The following is an 18,619-nucleotide window of genomic DNA, read 5'->3' as shown; positions in this document are numbered from 1 at the left end:
CAGTAGATTCAGTCAATGTGCGATACTATTGGAGGAGCGAGACAGAAGCTCGAGCTCGGAGTGTGTAAACCTCGCATCAGCGATTTGAAATGGGGAGCCGGGGGGTGGGCAGGGGGGTTATACCGTAAACTAAAAGACATACGCGGCGGATCTAAACATCTAAAGCTTAAAATGTTCTCTAAAAGGACAAGGGAACTGATAAAGACGCACTCGATGTCAAAGAAGAGCCGAACAGGAAGCAGCCAAGCGCCTCTCAACTCTCCATCAGTAAGTCGCACAGCATCTCTCGCCTTTTCCTCCTGCCAATCAACTTGATTGACATTTCACCCTCGCGCTCATGTTTTCGTGTCGTTTTCGACGTTGTTGAAACATATGTGTTTTTATCAGTGTTTTCAAAAACAAATATAGATTTTTAAAGCGTATCATTAGACAGTTATGCTACAAAGAAAAGGACGGACTAAACTTCCTCAGTGTGATATGGCGCAGCAAGGTGCAAGAAGTTCAGGTTTTGCCTTACTTTAGACATTTTGTCATTTTCAGTCTGGGTTGAGGATTTTCTTTAGACTTAATTACTTTTCTAGGCATATGTTGCAATACAATTATGAGAAATGATGGAAAACAGTGTGAAAAGTTGATTTTGTAACGGACGGTAGCTGGAAATGTTAAAGCGTGGATCGAGTAGCAAAAGCTACAGTCCTTACGCCACGAGTCAGAGAGTGAAAAAATCAAACAGCAAAAGTAAATTGGACGTCTTGCCTAATAAACCAAACGTCTGGCTCAAACAGGTGGGTTTTTATTGAAAACTACTGTAAATGTTTGTATGTTACTGTTAAAAATATGCATGTCGTGTAATAACATGACAACATGTTTTTACTTTGCTTTAACTCATCAAGATAAGTCAAGCAATTTTCAACTCTTTTTTTTTTTTTTTATGTTATACAAGATTAACTGATTTTAATTCAGTTTAATGTTATTTAAGTTGAAATGACTTAAACATCCAAGTTGATTGTACTTAAAATTAAGGCAGCAACTTTATTTTACAGTGTACAAGTCAACCAGAGCAGTATAACCAGATATAGTAAATTATTATACTTTTTTTTTTTTACCTTATAATAATTGGCTTAACATGGAATGTTTTATCTTTGTTCTAAAAATAAATAAAATCTTGCTGTTTTTGATGGGGAAAGAATATAAGCAAGCTTCTATCTATCTGTTTAAATGAAATTTATAAGCAAGCTTTTTTGTTAATTGGATTTTGGGATAACACCTTGTTTTTTTGGTCTTTTGACACAGTGGTTTGTGTAGTGAATAGTTTTTCGGTGTTAGTTCATTATAGATGTGGCCTTTGAGCTACAGAGATGACATTTTTGGTTGCTTGTCCTTGTGTTCACTCTTTTAGGAGTGTTTATGGGCCTCAGCTAGGCCTGTTAGTGTGGCATCAGCTCTTCGGGGTGTGACAGGAAGTAGGCCATGGTTGCACAAACGCTCTTGTGAAAGAAGTTCTGTTTACTAACAGCTGTCTATTGTAGTCAGTCACAGATCTTGTTCTCCATCCGCAAACCTACTTTCTATGTTAAAGTTTGCATGCCGAGTTTGCTCACATGGTTTCCCTTTTTTCGTCATAATCCAGCTCTCTGCTCTTCAAGAGCAGCCTCGGAAAGATGTCGTCGATGCCGCCACCTCTCCGTCCTCTAGTCTGTCTCCATCCATCCTGGAAGTCCCGTCTTCCTGTCCCAGTACTCCTTTGACCCAGCACACTAAGCTGGTGGGCTGCCCGTCCCCAATGGGCACCCTAAAGCGGCCAACTTCTCTGAGTCGCAATCCTAGCGCAGCGGGCTTCCCTATCCAGTCTTGGGTCTTCAGTAAGGGTGCAGGAAAATCTGTCATCTCCCAGAGTCCTTCACCAGAGACGCCCGAGACCACAGTGGCTATTGAGGTGGAAGACATCCCGTCGCTGCTACGCATAGTGGAACGGTTTGCCAAAGCAGTGGAGAAACTGAAAGATGTTGTGCTTGAAGGTAAGATGGATGATGATTTTGTTGGAGAGAATCTATATGACATGGATTATTTGGGGTTTAAGGACGAAAAAGTTTTCTAAACATTTATTAAACGTGTCCCCGTATTATTTTTTAACTGAGATGTGCACAACAGCACTCCATACTAATCTGCCTCATGACGAATTGCACGTCGTACCGCAAACATCACCTTCCGCTGTGGATCATGTGATCGTGGAGGAGAGAAAGGGGCGGGGCTGAGTTTGCTCAAGAGGCCCTGTTCTTTCTGTAGCTGCAGTGAGGTTGAGTTCCTGTGGTGCGCCACAGTGGCACAGGAAACGGTACTCTCAGAAAACACCCCCTTCTGCTCTCAGGACTCGTAAAGCAACGTCATTTAAGCACCAAACCTGTAGTCGTACCCATAAATACCGAAATCAGTTATTATATTTGAAGCTTTCTGACAACTCGGAGCTTATGAACCGCTTTCTGACAACTCTGTAGAGATGCATTAAAGGAACTTTTCAACAAGAGGCTCCTTATAAAAGCACTGTGTTGGTATCATGATAAAGTAATGGTAATACCATGGTACTTTGAGAGATTCTGTTGCAGGACTTTTTTTAAACCTTTTTTTGTGGCGAAGAATCCAATGAGAGTCAACCCTTTTTAAATAAAACAAAAAGGCAGCTATAAATGTTCACATTTTGGGACCCATTTTGCATTTTATAAATAGTTATTTATTGTTTATATTAATTGTTTGGTTTATTATACTTTATCATATTTGATTAAAGCTATTGAATAATTAAATCTTGTTTGGGTGTATTACACTGAGATCTTTGTTCTATGCAGAGTAAATTTAGATGTATAAATCTGAAGATAAATATTGATAAATTCAATATAAATTCGAACTTTATTTGTATAGATCTTTTCACAAAAATGTTCCAAACCAAGAAGCAATCCCCTAAAAAGAAAAAAAAAATCTGTTCAACAATTCTTGAAAGTTGTGTTGCAAGGAAGGAGAGAAGAAATTTGTCTCTTTTAATTTTCTGGCTAACTCCTTTACTATGCATATAAATGATTTAAAAAAATTACAAACAAAATTTTTAGTTTAGTGTAGCTTAACTTGATTATCCATTCTGTTTGTCACAGAGTGGGAATTCATCTTTGACACTGGTATCATACGAATATACATAAATACACCAACATAAATATTTACACATTGACAGACATAATTACACTAACTTCATAATTCCTTGACGCATATCAAGCATCCCATAATAATAATATTAATAAGGTTAATCAGAACAGCAAGTTAAAATAGAGCTATAATGCCAACCATTATCTTTGATCAGTTTGAAAAACATCCTCATTTCAACCATTTTGTCATGTTTTAGAAATATCCAAATTAGTCTACTGCTTATGGCATGGATGGGTTTTAGTGGTTGACCAATGGCACATTTTCCACCAGGCCTTTCTGTCTTCACCAGAAGCTTTTTTTATTATTATTATTCATTGCAAGTGGCCTACTTTAAGAAAAAAAAAAAACGGTTGTTCATGCTTCCCACTGCTGTATAAAGGGATAGTTCACCCAAAAATGAAAATTCTGTCATTTACTCACCCTCAAGTTGTTTCAAACCTGTATGAATTTATTTTTTCTGATGAACACAAAAGAAGATATTTTGAAAAATGTCTGTAACCAAACAGTTGATGGACCCCATTGACTTCCATAGTATTTTTTTTTCCCACTATGGAAGTCAATGGGGTCCATCAACTGTTTGGTTACAGACATTTTTCAAAATATCTTCTTTTGTGTTCAGCAGAAAAAAGAAATTCATACAGGTTTGAAACAACTTGAGGGTGAGTAAATGATGACAGAATTTTCATTTTTGGGTGAACTATCCCTTAAGTCAGGTTGAAGAGAAACTGAACAATAACAGTTCTGGCCTAGGTGTTTGTACTTGGAGAGTTACAGTTAGGAGATACGACTGGAGGAAGTGGCTTGTAGACGTGCAGACGAGAAAGCAGTGCAACACAGTGCTAACAAACGGTCCGTCTTGCATCATCTTGACTGTTTTAGGATCAGTGCAGATTTCTTATGCTTCCTGTCTGCATGACAGACATTGACGTGTCGGTTAAAGGGTTTTTGGGTTCGCTAAGAAATGTCCTGGTCAGATTTCTCCCTATAAAAGAAACATTTCGAGAAATGATTTAAAACTAAGCCTAATTTATTTTACTCATTTGTTTTTGTTAGTTTAAATGGTTCTTTGTATTTGTTAATTGTTTGTTTCAGTTTTGTCCATTTATTTTGTGAAATAAATGGACAAACAAAAATATTATTTTTAATAAACTTTCTTGTTGTTTTTTTTATTTGGTAATGTTTATTTATTGGTTTTTCTTTATCATTGTTTTATCTTTTTGTTAAATTTGTTTATTTTAATTTGAGTGTTTGTTTGCATTAACATTTTGTTATCAGTTAGGAAAGCAGAGTTGTTCGTCATTTTGGCACAAATTAGACGTCTTGGACTGAAATGAAGTTTCTGAGCTTGTGTGTCTGTAACCCGTTTTCAGCTGATAAGAATGGATGTTGTGTAGAGCTGCACAATTAATCTTTAAAAGATCGCAATCTTGAATTCAAACAGCCACACGATCTCATTCCTAAATGAGCGATTCTCCTGTGTCTATTAAACCTTTGACAAAATCACACTGGAACATTAAAATCTGTGTTAGCGCTGCCGCTGATCCAGAGAGAGCAATTATCATGTATAGGTATGAAACAACTTTGCAAACAGTCTTTTCAACCACACAGTTTTGTTATTTCTGTTACAAATATACCTATTATCACAGAACTGGGGAAAGTTTATAGTTTGGATATAAACATTGATGTCTACTGAAGTGATCAAAATGGAGATTGGCGGTTCAAAAAATAACGATTGTATCGATTACATCGTTGCGCCAGTAGGTGGCGACAGGTGACTCTGAAATTTATTGTCATTGAATCATTCAAGAGATTTTCAAAGAAACTCAGATTAATCCAGTAATGAAACAAGTGAACAACGGAGTGAGCGAGTCATTGAATCATTCACTCAAACCAAATATATATAATATTCAGATTCAGATAATAAAGACTCCAGCAATTAACATTTTTCAGAACACCTAGTAAATTCCATGTTATTTTGTTTAATCTGTTCAGGTTTGTGGGAGAATCATGATCTCAGTTTGAAACGCAAAAAATGAAATTCTCAATTTATCCAGAATCACGCAGATCTAATGTTGTGGATGGTATTTTGCAGACAAACAGGAGAACCGGCGTCCGTTGGCCCATGAGTGTCTGGGGGAAGTTCTGCGCATCCTGCGGCAGGTCATCAGCATGTACCCCCTCCTCAACACGGTGGAGACGCTCACCGCTGCCGGAAAACTCATCTCACAGGTCAAAGGTTAGAGCAATCTCACATGCTAAAATACCAAAAAGAATGTGACATTTGATCTTAAAGGATGGATTTGTTTTTTTCTTTGTCAGTAGTGCATCCGGTTTTTAAACTGAGGCACGTTCACACGACAATGATGCACTAAAAAATAGAAATATTTTTCCTTTTCGCAAAGACGAATGTGTTGTCAAAACGATCCCCATTCACTCGGATCCACAAAAAAAACCTAAAAACTCTGTATTCATGCCAGGCCAGTAGTTGATGTCACTTTGTAAAGAAACACTACAATAGACTGAACACGTAATGCGCATAATGTCACCATTTTCACAAATTTGTTTACACTGAGACAATAACGATATCATTTTTTAAAAACTTGCACTTTTAAAGCAGTTTTCAAAAGTTTGCATTTTCAGGCCCCCAAAACTCTGTCATGTAAATGAACGGCCAAAATGCATACGTTTTTAGTTGAAAACTGTCATGTCAACAGCCCAGAATGCATTTGTTGTTGTTGTTGTTGTTGTTGTTTTTAAACCATTTACCAACATATTTTGTTTTTCCTTCAGGATACCACTATGAAGTGTGCAATGAAGCGGACAAGAAAGATTTTGAGAAGGCCATTGAGACCATTGCTGTAGCTTTTAGCAGCAAGTGAGTATTGAGAGCTCAGTGTGAACTGATTACACACTATCAATGCGTTTCTGACTCTGATAAGAAGAGATGTGTGAAGTAGATGTGACTTTATATCCATCTCATCATTGCTACTTTGTTTCTTGGAATTGCCAACTTTACCTCTCAATTGCCTTTTTTTATACACATGTTTTGCAGTATGCATACTGAGCATTAATTTGCTGAATAATTAGAATATATGGATGGTGTATTACATTTACCAAAATGTGCAGTACACGCTTGGGATACTGTATCCCACAATGCAATGTGCGCGACTTGATTTTCAGTTTTGGATGTGATATAAACTGGAAGTAATTTCAGCCATGATTTTTAACACGTCTCCTTTTAAATAACTTATTTGATGCCTAGAGTGTCATTTAAAAGAAAAAAGAAAAGAAAAAACATTAAAAACAATAAGTGAGGTCATGTGATAATCTTGCATAATTTAGCTTTCAATTAATTCAGGAGGAAATTAAACATTTAGTTATTTTGGTATTTATTTAAAATTAATTTAGGTTGAAAATTACATTGTTTCATTGGTATATTTATTTAGCTTTTTCGATTTGTTCAGGTGAAATTGCACATTGTTCCTTTTGGATTTCTTTTTTTCTTTTTTATTCACTCAGGGAGAAACTACACTTGTTTCTTTGGTATTTTTTTTATTTAATCTGATAAATTCTAAGGGAAATAGCATGTAGTTCCTTTTGGAAAGGTTTTTTGTAATTTATTTTTTACAGTCGAAATGAATAAATGCACACCGGAATGTAGTGCCATGTGACGTTCTTTGCATGCGTTATGAAATCTCTGTTAGATTATTGACATTAATCGTAGCTCTACAGAAATAACAGGAAGTTGATCTGTGGCTTCTACACGAACAGCCTAAAACCCTCAAGGATCTGTTTTTGAGTTCGAGCTGATCATTATCACCTGATGTACTGCTGTTTTCACTTCTAGTGTTCTGATTCCCGATGATGTTCTGCTGTCATATTCACCGCGATACACTTCGGAATGGCAGCGCGAAATGTTGCTCAAATGTTCACGAGAATATCTTGCATTGATTTCCTGCGGCCGAAACATTAAATCATGCACCAGTGTAGCGTGATGCTGTTTTTGTGGCAAGAACAAAGTAAAGAGGAAGTTGTGAACCAAACACTAACACTGGCATCTGATTATTCTCCCTGGTCATTATAGGCATTTTAGTGGATAATTCAATTGCAGGTTGACTCAGTTTGCCCTCTAACGTTACATTTTGATATTACGTTCAGAGAAAGCTGAGATGTTCTTTCTTTCCTCAGTGTCTCTGAACTGCTGATGGGAGAGGTGGACAGTAGCACGCTGTTGTCCGTGATGCCCACTGAGAAAAGCAGGGTAAGTGTGTGTCAGTTTCACTGCCTGTAAAGAGCGGATGTTGGCAGCAGGTTTTGACTTCCTGAAAGTGCAGTTCTGTGATTCATGCTGTTGCTCTGTGACGCAGTTGTCCCCTGAAATAGGAATCACATGGAACACAGTATGAAGGTGTTTTACATATATATGTGTGTGTGTGTGTGTCTCTTCTCTCTTCAGTCTATGGAGAACCTCTCGGGTCACGAGCTTTTACACACACGGAGTGATTCATCTGAGCTGGGTACATTTTGACAAATTCAGACATACAGAAAAATAAGTAGGAATGCACTGATGTAGAAATTTGACATTTCACAAAATTTATTTGGAAAATAAATTATTCTAATCAAAAAGTCTCCTGCAGAACTTTTAGAATTTATTTACTTTTTTTTTAAATTATAAAACTCATGTAAAAAAGTTAAAAAAGTCTCCTGAAGAACGTTTAAAATTAAGATTTACTTTTATTATTGTACATGTATTTTATTTACTTTAGAACTCATTGTATAATATTTAATTATTAGTTTATTTTATCTTAAAGTCTCCTTAAGAATGTTTAAAATTAATAGTAATTTTTATTGTAATGCGAGAACTTTAAAAATGTCCTTGCTGAACATTTATAATAATTATAATATTCATTAGTATTATCATTATATAATATTAACTAAAGAATATTCTTGCATTGTTAAATTGATATTTTTATAATACCAATTTATTATAAGATAACTTGGTCTCCTGCAGAACATATATTTAATATGCATTTTATTTATTTAAGAACTCATAATTGCATATTTAGTTTATTTATTTAGAGATATTTATAAAGCCTCCTGAAGAGCATATATTATTGAGTTATATTATATAATATTGACTTATTATTATAATAATATTATTATTATTATATTATATTATTATAATAAAGACATAGGCATAATATTAATTATTATTATTATTTCAAATATGACATATTTACTCCCCCATTTGTGTGCTGCAGCGATGAGCGCTGAAGAGGTGGACATTATCCTGCAGCGCAGTGAAGGTGGTGTGGACTCGGCTCTGACGTACGCTAAAACCATCTCCAAGTACATGAAGGATCTGATCAGCTATGTGGAGAGGAAGCTTGCGCTGGGTAGGAGCACTATAATGACAAAAATAGTGTTGTTTCTATATAAAGCATGATTCTGATTGGTTGATCCACATTATGTAGTAATTAGGTTTTACTAGTTTATTTTCTGCCTGTTTACTTAATATTTTACATCTTAAATTGCAATTCATATTTATCTAGAGCTGGAGTTCTCCAAGGGCTTACAAAGGATCTATCAGTCATGTAAACAGACCATCACGCAGGTGAGATTTGATGTCTGTCTGTCTGTCTGTCTGTCTGTCTGTCTGTCTGTCTGTCTGTCTGTCTGTCTGTCTGTCTGTCTGTCTGTCTGTCTGTCTGTCTGTCTGTCTGTCTGTCTGTCTGTCTGTCTGTCTGTCTGTCTGTCTGTCTGTCTGTCTGTCTGTCTGTCTGATGCATCTCTTTTTGTGTCCATCAGCCACACATGCCCTTCTTCTCCATCTACTCTCTGGCTCTGGAGCAGGACCTGGAGCAGAGCTCTGGGATGCATCAGGCAGCCTCCACCCTGAACAACCAGACCTTCATCATGGTAAAACAGCCATGTCATCCTTTCATCAATAATAATAGCTGTTATTATTATCATATTCATATATTAACTAATTCTAGAATATTATATTGTTTTAAAATAAGAGACATTTATTTTTAGTTTAAGATAACTTGGTCTCCTGCAAATCTTATTTAGTGATGCAATTAATAATGTATTCATGCATTTACTTTAAAACTCATAATTACATAATGTTATAGTATTTATTTAAAGAAAAGAGATCTTTAAAAAGTATCCTGCAGAATATATTTATAATTAAATTAATTAATAATAATAATAATATGGTTATTCATAGATGTATATGTAATTGTTGTTAAATATATGCTAATAATTATAATAAATTATTTAATAAAATATAATAGTAGTATGATAATACAATTAATTATTATTCATTAAGAACATATATTATCATTTATAATTGTTAAATATTTGATATAATAATTGTTAAATATATTATATAAGTTAATAAATTATTTATTATTATTATTTATATTTGTATTAGTATTAATATATAAAAATGTATAACTGTTAAATATTTGATATAATTGTTACATTTATGACATAATTGGTATTAAATGGATGTTGGAAATAATAGGTAGTGTTAATAGTAATTTTATTATTATTAAATGTTATTGGTTGGTGAATATACAAGTCGTCTTGTGGTGGTTGTTTTTGTTATTAAATATGTAATAAATGTTGTTGTTGAATGTTCTGCATGAAGTTTATTATTACTTATTCCTCTTTAATATATGTAATATATTAGCCCTAATTATAATTTTTTTCCAATTGTTCACTGATGGTGTTAATATCTTGAAACCTGGAGCATGAAGTATTTCGATTTTTGAAGCATCATGTGCTTTGTTCATCCACAGCCTCTGCTGCTCCGCAAACAAGAGCACGAGAAGAAACGCAAGGAGATCAAGGAACACTGGCTGAAGGCCAAGAGAAAACTGGTAACATTTACTATCATTCATCTTTTTAGCAATCAAAAAAATGCATTCAAGCTCGAGCCAGGATGTGTCAGTACAGGTCTATGAACGTTATGTGTGTTTGAACACAGATGGAGTGTGAGGCGAACTTGCGCAGGGCCAAGCAGGTCTACATGGCCCGCTGTGAAGAGTACGACAAGGCCAGGACTGCCGCTAACCGGGCCGAGGAGGAGGGCGGCAGCTCGACCACCAAAGCAGTCGACAAGAAGAAACGCCTGGAGGAAGAGGCCCGCAACAAGGTCAGCACTCCCTGCCAATTAAGACACAGTAGGAAAAGTGTTTGAGCAGGTTGAGTTTTTGAAACTGTGTTCGTCTCAGGCTGAGGAGGCGGAGGCCACATACCGGACCTGCATCGCAGATGTGACCACACAACACCAGGAGCTGGAGCACATGAAGGTCACGGTTCTGCGGCAGATCCAAGAGGTCATCAAGCAGACTGACCAGACCATTCGCTCGGTATGTGCCTACATACAGCTCAAAACAAACACTCGCTTTAGAAATCAAAGGTTTACAACTGCAACATGATACAAAGTTTAATTTGCATCATAAGAATAATAATCTAGCTAAATTAAAAGATCGGTTACTGTTGCTCGTCTCAGAACAACATTCATCTTACCATCAGAATTTATACTTCTCGATTATAATTTATTTTTTATTCCTTTAAGTCCTATAACTTAAGATCTTCCTTTGAATGAACATTTCACAAAAAGTATGATGAACGAAATCACAGTAGGTCTAGGTGTCTTTATTACAAGAGGTATTTCTCACAAGACTCGCTTATCCTTTTTTGCTAAATAATTCATCTGTCAAAGCAATTTTCATTAAATATAGTAAAATACAGCAAATATTTTAGGATTTGAAGAGTACAGAATGTATAGGGGCGGCATTTTAAAATGTAGTGAATATATTTGTAAAAATTGTAAAATACAGAAAACATATTTAAAAAAAACTATAGCAAATAAGCAAATGTTAAAATATAGCATTTATATTAAGGAAATATTGTAAAATACAGAAAAAATATAAAATAAAATAAAAAAGCAAATTCATTAAGGAAATATTTTAAATGCAATAAAATATATTAAGGAAATATTGTAAAACATGACAACTTTATTAAGGATTTTTTTTTATTTTTATTATTTTATATATATATATATATCAAGCATAACTATTCCTTACCAGTGATTAAACTATTTTATAATAACATTTCTCCAGTTAAGGGATTTATAAACTCTGATCAGGACATTTATAGAGCTTGTTTACTTGGCTAATGACCCAGTCATGCATTACTTGCTGAAAAACAGCCAAAAAAACTAATCTAAATCCAGCTTGAGTGGTTTTAACTGTGTGAGAAACTCTTTCCAGGCCACCATCTCCTACTACCAGATCATGCACATGCAGACGGTAGCGCTGCCGGTGCACTACCAGACGCTGTGTGAGAGCAGTAAACTGTACGACCCGGGACAGCAGTACGCCACACACGTCAAAGACCTTCAGATGACCGAAGAGCCTGAGACGCATTATGATTTTGAGGCCTATTCGGCGTCCTCCAGCCAGTGAGAAACGCGCTCCTACAACGTGTCATATATCATGGAACTGGAGGTAGATCTTACGTTAACGTGTTCTCTTGAATTCAGGCCGTCGACCAGAGCGCGTACCGACAGCGCTAACGCTGAAGCTCAGAACAGCGCTGAAGTGCAGCAGACCACAGGAGAGGCGGGAGAGACAAGCGCCTCTCAGAAAGATGACCAGAAGAGGGGTATGTGCATATTAGGGGTGGAACGGTACACAGAAGTCACGGTTCGGTTCATACCTCGGTTCAGACATCACGGTTCGGTACGAGTTCGGTACAATGGAGGGAAAAGCAAAACAAAAATGTAGAAGGCAATTTTTTTTTATTGTGCATGTCTGTAGGCTGTTCCACCAAAGGAAAATAAATGTTTTAAGCCTTGTATTTTTAAAATAAGTTTTATTAATAAAGTAAAGGCATAGACCCAGTTTATTTGTAGTGCATTGCCAATAGTTTTATATAATTAGTTTATTAATTAAATTAATAAAAAGACAAAAAGACCTTGAGATATGTTTGGTAATTGTACCTGAATGAATTTAAAATTCATTTGCTATATTTCAGATCAATATATTTGTTTTCCTTAATTTTAATAACACTAACTTTATTCTCATCTGAATTGTAAATTATTTATTTCTGTATAAAATAATACTACCATTAAAAACAAATTTGATTTTCTTTTAATCAATGTAGAATGTGTAACTTACTGTGTTGGGTGACAGTTGTAGGTTACAGTTTGACAAGAGTTTACAGTTTGACAAAAGCGCAATGTTGTGTTTTATTACGAGTGTACACAAATATAAGTAAACACTTTGCAGTTTAAATGATGTCCAATGAACAAAATGAGTGTTTTTATGTTTCCACTGTTCGATCGCGCCCGCGCCTCTCTGAACACACACACGCACGCACGCACGCACACACACAACATATTCCAGCATTGCAAACTTGACATCGCAGCCTGTCCATTATAGCCTGTCTATGATTATCGCCATAGATATGTCTATGATTATAGCCCATAAGTTATAGCCACAGAGCTTCAGAGATAAGGCGGAGCTACAGATTAGGTGTCCCTAAAGAACCTGCGTATCTAACAGTAGTTCCGCATTACATTAATTAATTTGCACGAGAGTTTTATTTATTTTTATACCGTGTATTCTCCGTGTGTGTTCATGCACCGAACCGTGACGCCCGTACCGTCTCGGTTCAATACGAATACATGTACCGTTCCACTCCTAGTGCATATCTATATAAACCTATATATAAACATAAATATGATATTTATTTATAGATGTAGAGGTTGGTGTAAGTACATAAAATAGACATGCAAATGGCTTTGATTCGTTTTTTTAATTTATTTTCAGCTCGAGTTCTCTTGGGCCACAAGTCCTGGGGCTCCACAGTGAGTGACACAGACAGTGTGGGAGGAGGAAGTGGCCTGGGATCCCCGACTACCAGCACGGGTACAACTTATAAGCATATATGCTTATTTTATGCTTGTGTTTGAAATAAACCAGGCCTATTAACTTATAATATCTTTAGTTAAATTGTGAGACTTTTTGTGATGGCATTCCTTGGCGTTCACCACTACTTCTTTTTCGGTAGGTGACATAAGTAAAATGGCCCGGACATCATCTACAGGAACTATGTCATCAAACGAAGATGTTGATGAGAAGGACTCAAATGTTTCTTCCTTTGAAACTCCAAGTGAGAGAAAAGTGTGCACATTTTCCTTTGTAATCTGTGCCTGTCATCTGGTTTCTCACTGTCTGCTCCACCTTTTGCAGATATAAACGGCATCGAGCCGGAGATTGTGGTGCCCACTGGGCCGTTTCGGAACGTGGGGTTGTCGAAAGCCGCTCAGACGCACAAACTGCGTAAACTGCGCTCCCCGTCCAAATGCAGAGAATGCGACAGTTACGTTTATTTCCAGGGAGCGGAGTGCGAGGAGGTGAGGTTCACTGCGTCTTATAAAGTTTGTCCTGTTGTTTAAAATAAACCAGGGTTATTAATGTCGGATTTCCTCTTCGCAGTGTTTCCTGGCTTGTCACAAACGCTGCTTGGAGACTTTGGCCATTCAGTGTGGCCACAAGAAACTCCAGGGTCGCCTTCAGCTGTTCGGGCAGGATTTCTTGCAGGTGTCCGGCAACAGTCCCGACGGGATCCCCTTCATCATCAAGAAGTGCATCGCTGAGATCGAGAGAAGAGCTTTGAGAATGAAGGTACGCAAGCGACAAGTCAGATTCAGCAGGTCTCGGCCAATAGAAATACAAGATCTTAATGAGTGCATCCTCCTCTCTCTCTCTTTCAGGGCATTTATCGAGTGAATGGGGTGAAGACGCGGGTGGAGAAGCTGTGCCAGGCGTTTGAGAACGGCAAAGAGCTGGTGGAGCTGTCACAGTCCTCACCGCATGACATCAGTAATGTACTGAAGCTTTACCTGCGCCAGGTGAGACTCCATTATATGTAAACATTTCGAAAAATCATTCAATATAATATTGTGGAAATTGGGGGCGTTTTGTATATTATATTCTATCCTGTAAAAATTCATTATTTCAATTAAAAAAATTACAATTTGCATTTGTTCACCCAAATGTAACTAATGTATTAATAATATTTTCATTTTTATCTATTGTATTTATTTATATTAAATTATATTACTAATAAAAATATAACTTTGGGGGCATTTTGGGGTTCATCAATTATCTATCAAATTATTTATCAAATAAATTATATTCATTTTATAATCAATTTTTTATATTTTAAATATTATTAAATTAGTTATTTGGTGAACCCAACAAAAGCAAATTCATTTTTTTTTTATCTTACTTTTATATATTCTATTCTGTTCTATTTACATTATATTATATTATTAATGAAAATATAACCGGATATAAATTTGTAGCTTCTTTCAAATTTAACTCATTACATTTTTATATAATAGAATGCAATATATAAATATAAATGAAAATATAATGACGAAATTAGCAATTTTGGCTCCCCAAATTTGACTAAAAACCATTTGATGTTTAATATATTGTATTTTATTATATTCAAATTAAATAATTATAATTTCACCGTTATAAAAATGTGAGTTTAATTTACATTTACTAATTTATGAATAAATTGATATACTTGTATATGTATATTCAAAAAAGAATTCATTCATATAATAAATTATAATTATATTAAAATATATAATTACAGAATTTACATTTGTAGAGTTCACCCAAAGAAATAATTTATTAATATTTTAAGTTTTGTATATTATATTCTGTTTTATTTAAATTAAATAGGTGTTAATGAAATTATAACACAAATGGCATTTTTGGGTTCCTCAAATGTAACTCTATTTATATATCTATCCATCCATCCATTCTCGTAACTACTTGTTACTACTACTTGTGACCTTTTAAGGCCATTTCACACCGCACAGACTAACGCCAACAAACATGTTTGTTAGGTTTTGTTGGATCAGTGTGTTTTTTTGTTTTTTTTACCTGACTTTCACATGTTCAATCAGCGTTTGTCCGTGTCTGTTGGGGCAGTGTGAACATGACGGTTAATGCCTGTTCACACCAAGAACGACAACTATAAAATAACTATCACTATATTCGCATCCACACCAACGAACGATTTTGGCCTTTTTATTTTAAGCACGCACACGCATGTGCTGCAGTTTCAAAGTAGCGAAAAAGGATGACCTCCTGCTGCAAATTTAACTTCAGCGATCAACTTCTCCACAATGTCGTATGCAATTTTAAATGCGCGAGCCCTTTAAATTCGAGTGGACTCTGATTGGCTGTCAGTGTTTTATCATTTGACAGCTGGAAAAAAATCGTTCTGAAAGTGATCCCAACGATATCGTTCCTCATATCTTTATTGTTACAGTTGCGGTGTGTGTGGACTCTGCTATTCTTTAATATGGAGAACGATTTTTAGAACTATATTTTTATCGTTATCTTTATAGTTATCGTTCTTGATGTGAACGGCCCTTTATTTTTCATAAAATTCTAAATCCAACGGTTTGTTGTCGTTTGTCTCTGTGAATTGGCCTTCATAGGGATGTTGGAGCCCAAATGTAACTAACTAAAACTACATTACTAGTTTAGTAATGTAAACTAACTCGCACCGGAGGAACCTTTTCATAGTTCCTAGAACTATTGGCGGAAGTACTCGGACTTTGGCGTGTTCTCCCCGCAGGAACTAGGAATGATTTTAGTTCTAGGAACTCCTTTTGGAGGAACTAAGTAATAATTAAAAAAATGATATATTGCATTCAATTGTTTCAATTTTATTCATTTATATTTAATAAAATTTAACAATTAACATTTGAGTTCCCCAAATGTAACTAATTTATATTTTTTATATATTATACATATAATTATTTATTAAAAATATAACAATGCATTCACCCAAATTGTATTAATAAAATGTAATATAAAAGTAATGTATTTTGTTATGTTAATGTATTATACATTCACCCACGTTACACTTTTACACTTTATTTTATTTATTCATTTTTTTCTTTCTTTTCTCTGTTGCTCAGCTTCCGGAGCCCATCATGCCCTTTCGCCTGTACAACAGTCTGATGGGTCTGGCAAAGGAAAGCCTGGCTATAGTGGGTCCAGATGGAGCTGAGACCGGTAAAGGGCCTGACCTGGTGGACTTCGGCTCTGAAACGGACCCTGAACTCTTGGCCCTCGTCGAAAGACTTAAAAATCTCCTTAAAGAGCTGCCCAAACCAAACACCAGCACTCTCCGCTACATATCGCGGCATCTGAGAAGGTAAGAGACAAAGAAATGACTTCCTCTTTCATTTAAGGGCTTATAAACATACCTTGGCAGACTTAATTAGCAGCCATGTATTAACCTTTTAAATGTGAAACGTCGCTCTGTTTTCAGGATTGCAGAACTGGAAGATGACAATAAGATGAGCCCGAGTAATCTGGGCATTGTGTTTGGGCCCTCACTGATGCGGCCCCGGCCCTCAGGGGCCACAGTGTCCCTGTCCTCTCTGGTGGATTACCCATACCAGGCCCGCGTAGTGGAGACCCTCATTGTGTTTTATTCCTCCATTTTCCACTCTGAATCCAGTCGGTCTGCATGCAGCAGCACGACCAGCGCCCAATCCCTACAACAGGTTTGTGACTCATATGCAGTGTTGGCTGCTGGGTAAAACCTCATGTTTTGTAACAAGTGATCTATTCTAATAGGCCAACTTTTTTTTTTTTAATTTGAAAGTATTAATGCAGAACAAATGTAATGTTTTGGTCTGTGCAGCAATGCAGCATTGAAGAAGAACACTGTTTGAATGATGAACAAAGGATCACAGATGAACAAAGGATCACAGATGAACCTGGTGCTGCAGAATCAGACAAGTTAGAGGGCCACGGTATTTCATTTCAGTATTTTATACTAATTTATTATAATAAAAAAATATAATAAAAAAAAAATATATATATATATATATATATATATATATATATATATATTTATTTATTTTTATATATTTATATTTATGTATATAATATTTTATAAAAATTTGTATGTATAGTTTTTAATTGTATTTGACTAACTATTATAGTTAGATTAATTATATAATGAATTTATTCATATTTTATTTCTATTTTAAATATTTTATATCGATTTAATTTCTTAAATAGTCATTTTAATGGTACTCTTAAATGGCTTATATTAATTTAAGTTGGTTTTTAATTGTATGTATTTGATTTTAAAAATACATAATTAATATGAATAAAACAGTGTTTTACATTGTATTTGTTTTGGTTCAGTTGGTAGTTCAGTCTAAAATAATGGTGACATTTAAACTAAGTTTTTTACTCATTTAAGTAGTTTTTTTATTGTATTTATTTGACTACTTTATCAATTTATTCATATTTTATTTTAATTTGCCTATCCTTCTATAAACCATTATTTTTATACTCAAGTTGGTGTGTGTGTGTATATATATATATATATATATATATATATATATATATATATATATAGTGTGTGTGGTATGTGTATGCACACACACACACATAAACATGCATACGCACATGTATATACGTGTGTTTTTACACCTTTTTGTTTTATTTTGCCATTACTCGGATACTTTGTGTGTTTATTAAAAATGTGTATTGTATCATGTCTCTGCAGAGAGTTCTACAGGAACCCCTGGTTCTCTGGAACAAAGTCTGGACTCCGATTCAGATCCAGACGAGGAACAGGGCAGAAGTGAACTACTGCCCCCCAGCCCTACAGATCAGGCACTCGACGGGACCACCGAAGACCAAATGAGATCGCCTGTCCTTCTGGTGAAACTGCAGTGCCCGTCCAGCTCAAACAACGAGCCCCCTGCCCTCCCTGAGAGCGAACCACCAGAGTTAGATGAAAAAGAGGAAGTACCAACAAGCCCACTGGCAGCGTTAAATATCAATCAGAGTAACAATAGCGCCAAAACACTCAATCTCTGAGTTTCTCCCACACACAAGATTGCGGTTGTTTGTTTGACATTCCTATGTATTTTTAAAGATGCGTTTTAATATTTAAATACTTAAACTTCACCTTAACATCCTGTTCAATTTACTGGTTTTGTCGTTTTCAGCTTTATTTTACAAACAGCAGTACGCTTATGGTGTCATCAGGCAACAATCTATCATGCGTTGTATCCTATGAGATCACCTTATACTCAGTGTTGAATGTTAAATTTTGTTTGTCCTTTTAATAAAAAAAAAAATTCAAAATATTCAGTACCTGTTTATAACCAGTTCCACTAAACTTGACATCATGGTTACATGCAAATTATAAACCACATGGGAAGAGGTTGTATCATATTTCTGTGTTGCCACAAGTAATGCTTGGTTGGTTAGTGAACAACTGTGTACACAGCTTCCTTTTCATTAAACTTGTGGACATTTGCTTTGACACTGGCTTTCAGAAA

At 35.4% G+C, this 18,619-nt stretch overlaps 1 protein-coding gene across 2 annotated transcripts; it reads left to right on the top strand.

Moving 5' to 3' along the window:
- arhgap45b (Rho GTPase activating protein 45b) lies at positions 1 to 18,608 on the top strand. 2 transcript variants are annotated; one of them, XM_082138819.1, is made up of 23 exons: positions 1 to 267; positions 1,631 to 2,018; positions 5,282 to 5,425; positions 5,980 to 6,064; positions 7,378 to 7,450; positions 7,646 to 7,706; positions 8,451 to 8,585; positions 8,742 to 8,803; positions 8,998 to 9,108; positions 9,996 to 10,076; positions 10,184 to 10,351; positions 10,431 to 10,568; positions 11,475 to 11,665; positions 11,747 to 11,868; positions 13,038 to 13,136; positions 13,279 to 13,380; positions 13,461 to 13,624; positions 13,707 to 13,895; positions 13,985 to 14,122; positions 16,223 to 16,461; positions 16,579 to 16,816; positions 16,957 to 17,068; positions 17,836 to 18,608. In XM_082138819.1, the coding sequence occupies exons 1-23, from the start codon at positions 16 to 18 to the stop codon at positions 18,150 to 18,152; spliced, it is 3,609 nt and encodes a 1,202-aa protein (XP_081994945.1). In that variant the 5' UTR covers positions 1 to 15; the 3' UTR covers positions 18,153 to 18,608. The 2 variants fall into 2 exon arrangements, with proteins under 2 accessions (XP_081994945.1, XP_081994946.1); XM_082138820.1 differs by lacking the exon at positions 1 to 267 and adding an exon at positions 280 to 785.
- Positions 18,609 to 18,619: the final 11 nt, after the last annotated feature.

This window comes from Leuciscus leuciscus (assembly GCF_965113295.1).
Source record: "Leuciscus leuciscus genome assembly, chromosome: 15".
Classification (NCBI taxonomy): Eukaryota; Metazoa; Chordata; class Actinopteri; order Cypriniformes; family Leuciscidae; genus Leuciscus; species Leuciscus leuciscus.
Note: the sequence above shows the minus strand (reverse complement) of the source record. Positions and strands in the feature narration are given on the sequence as shown.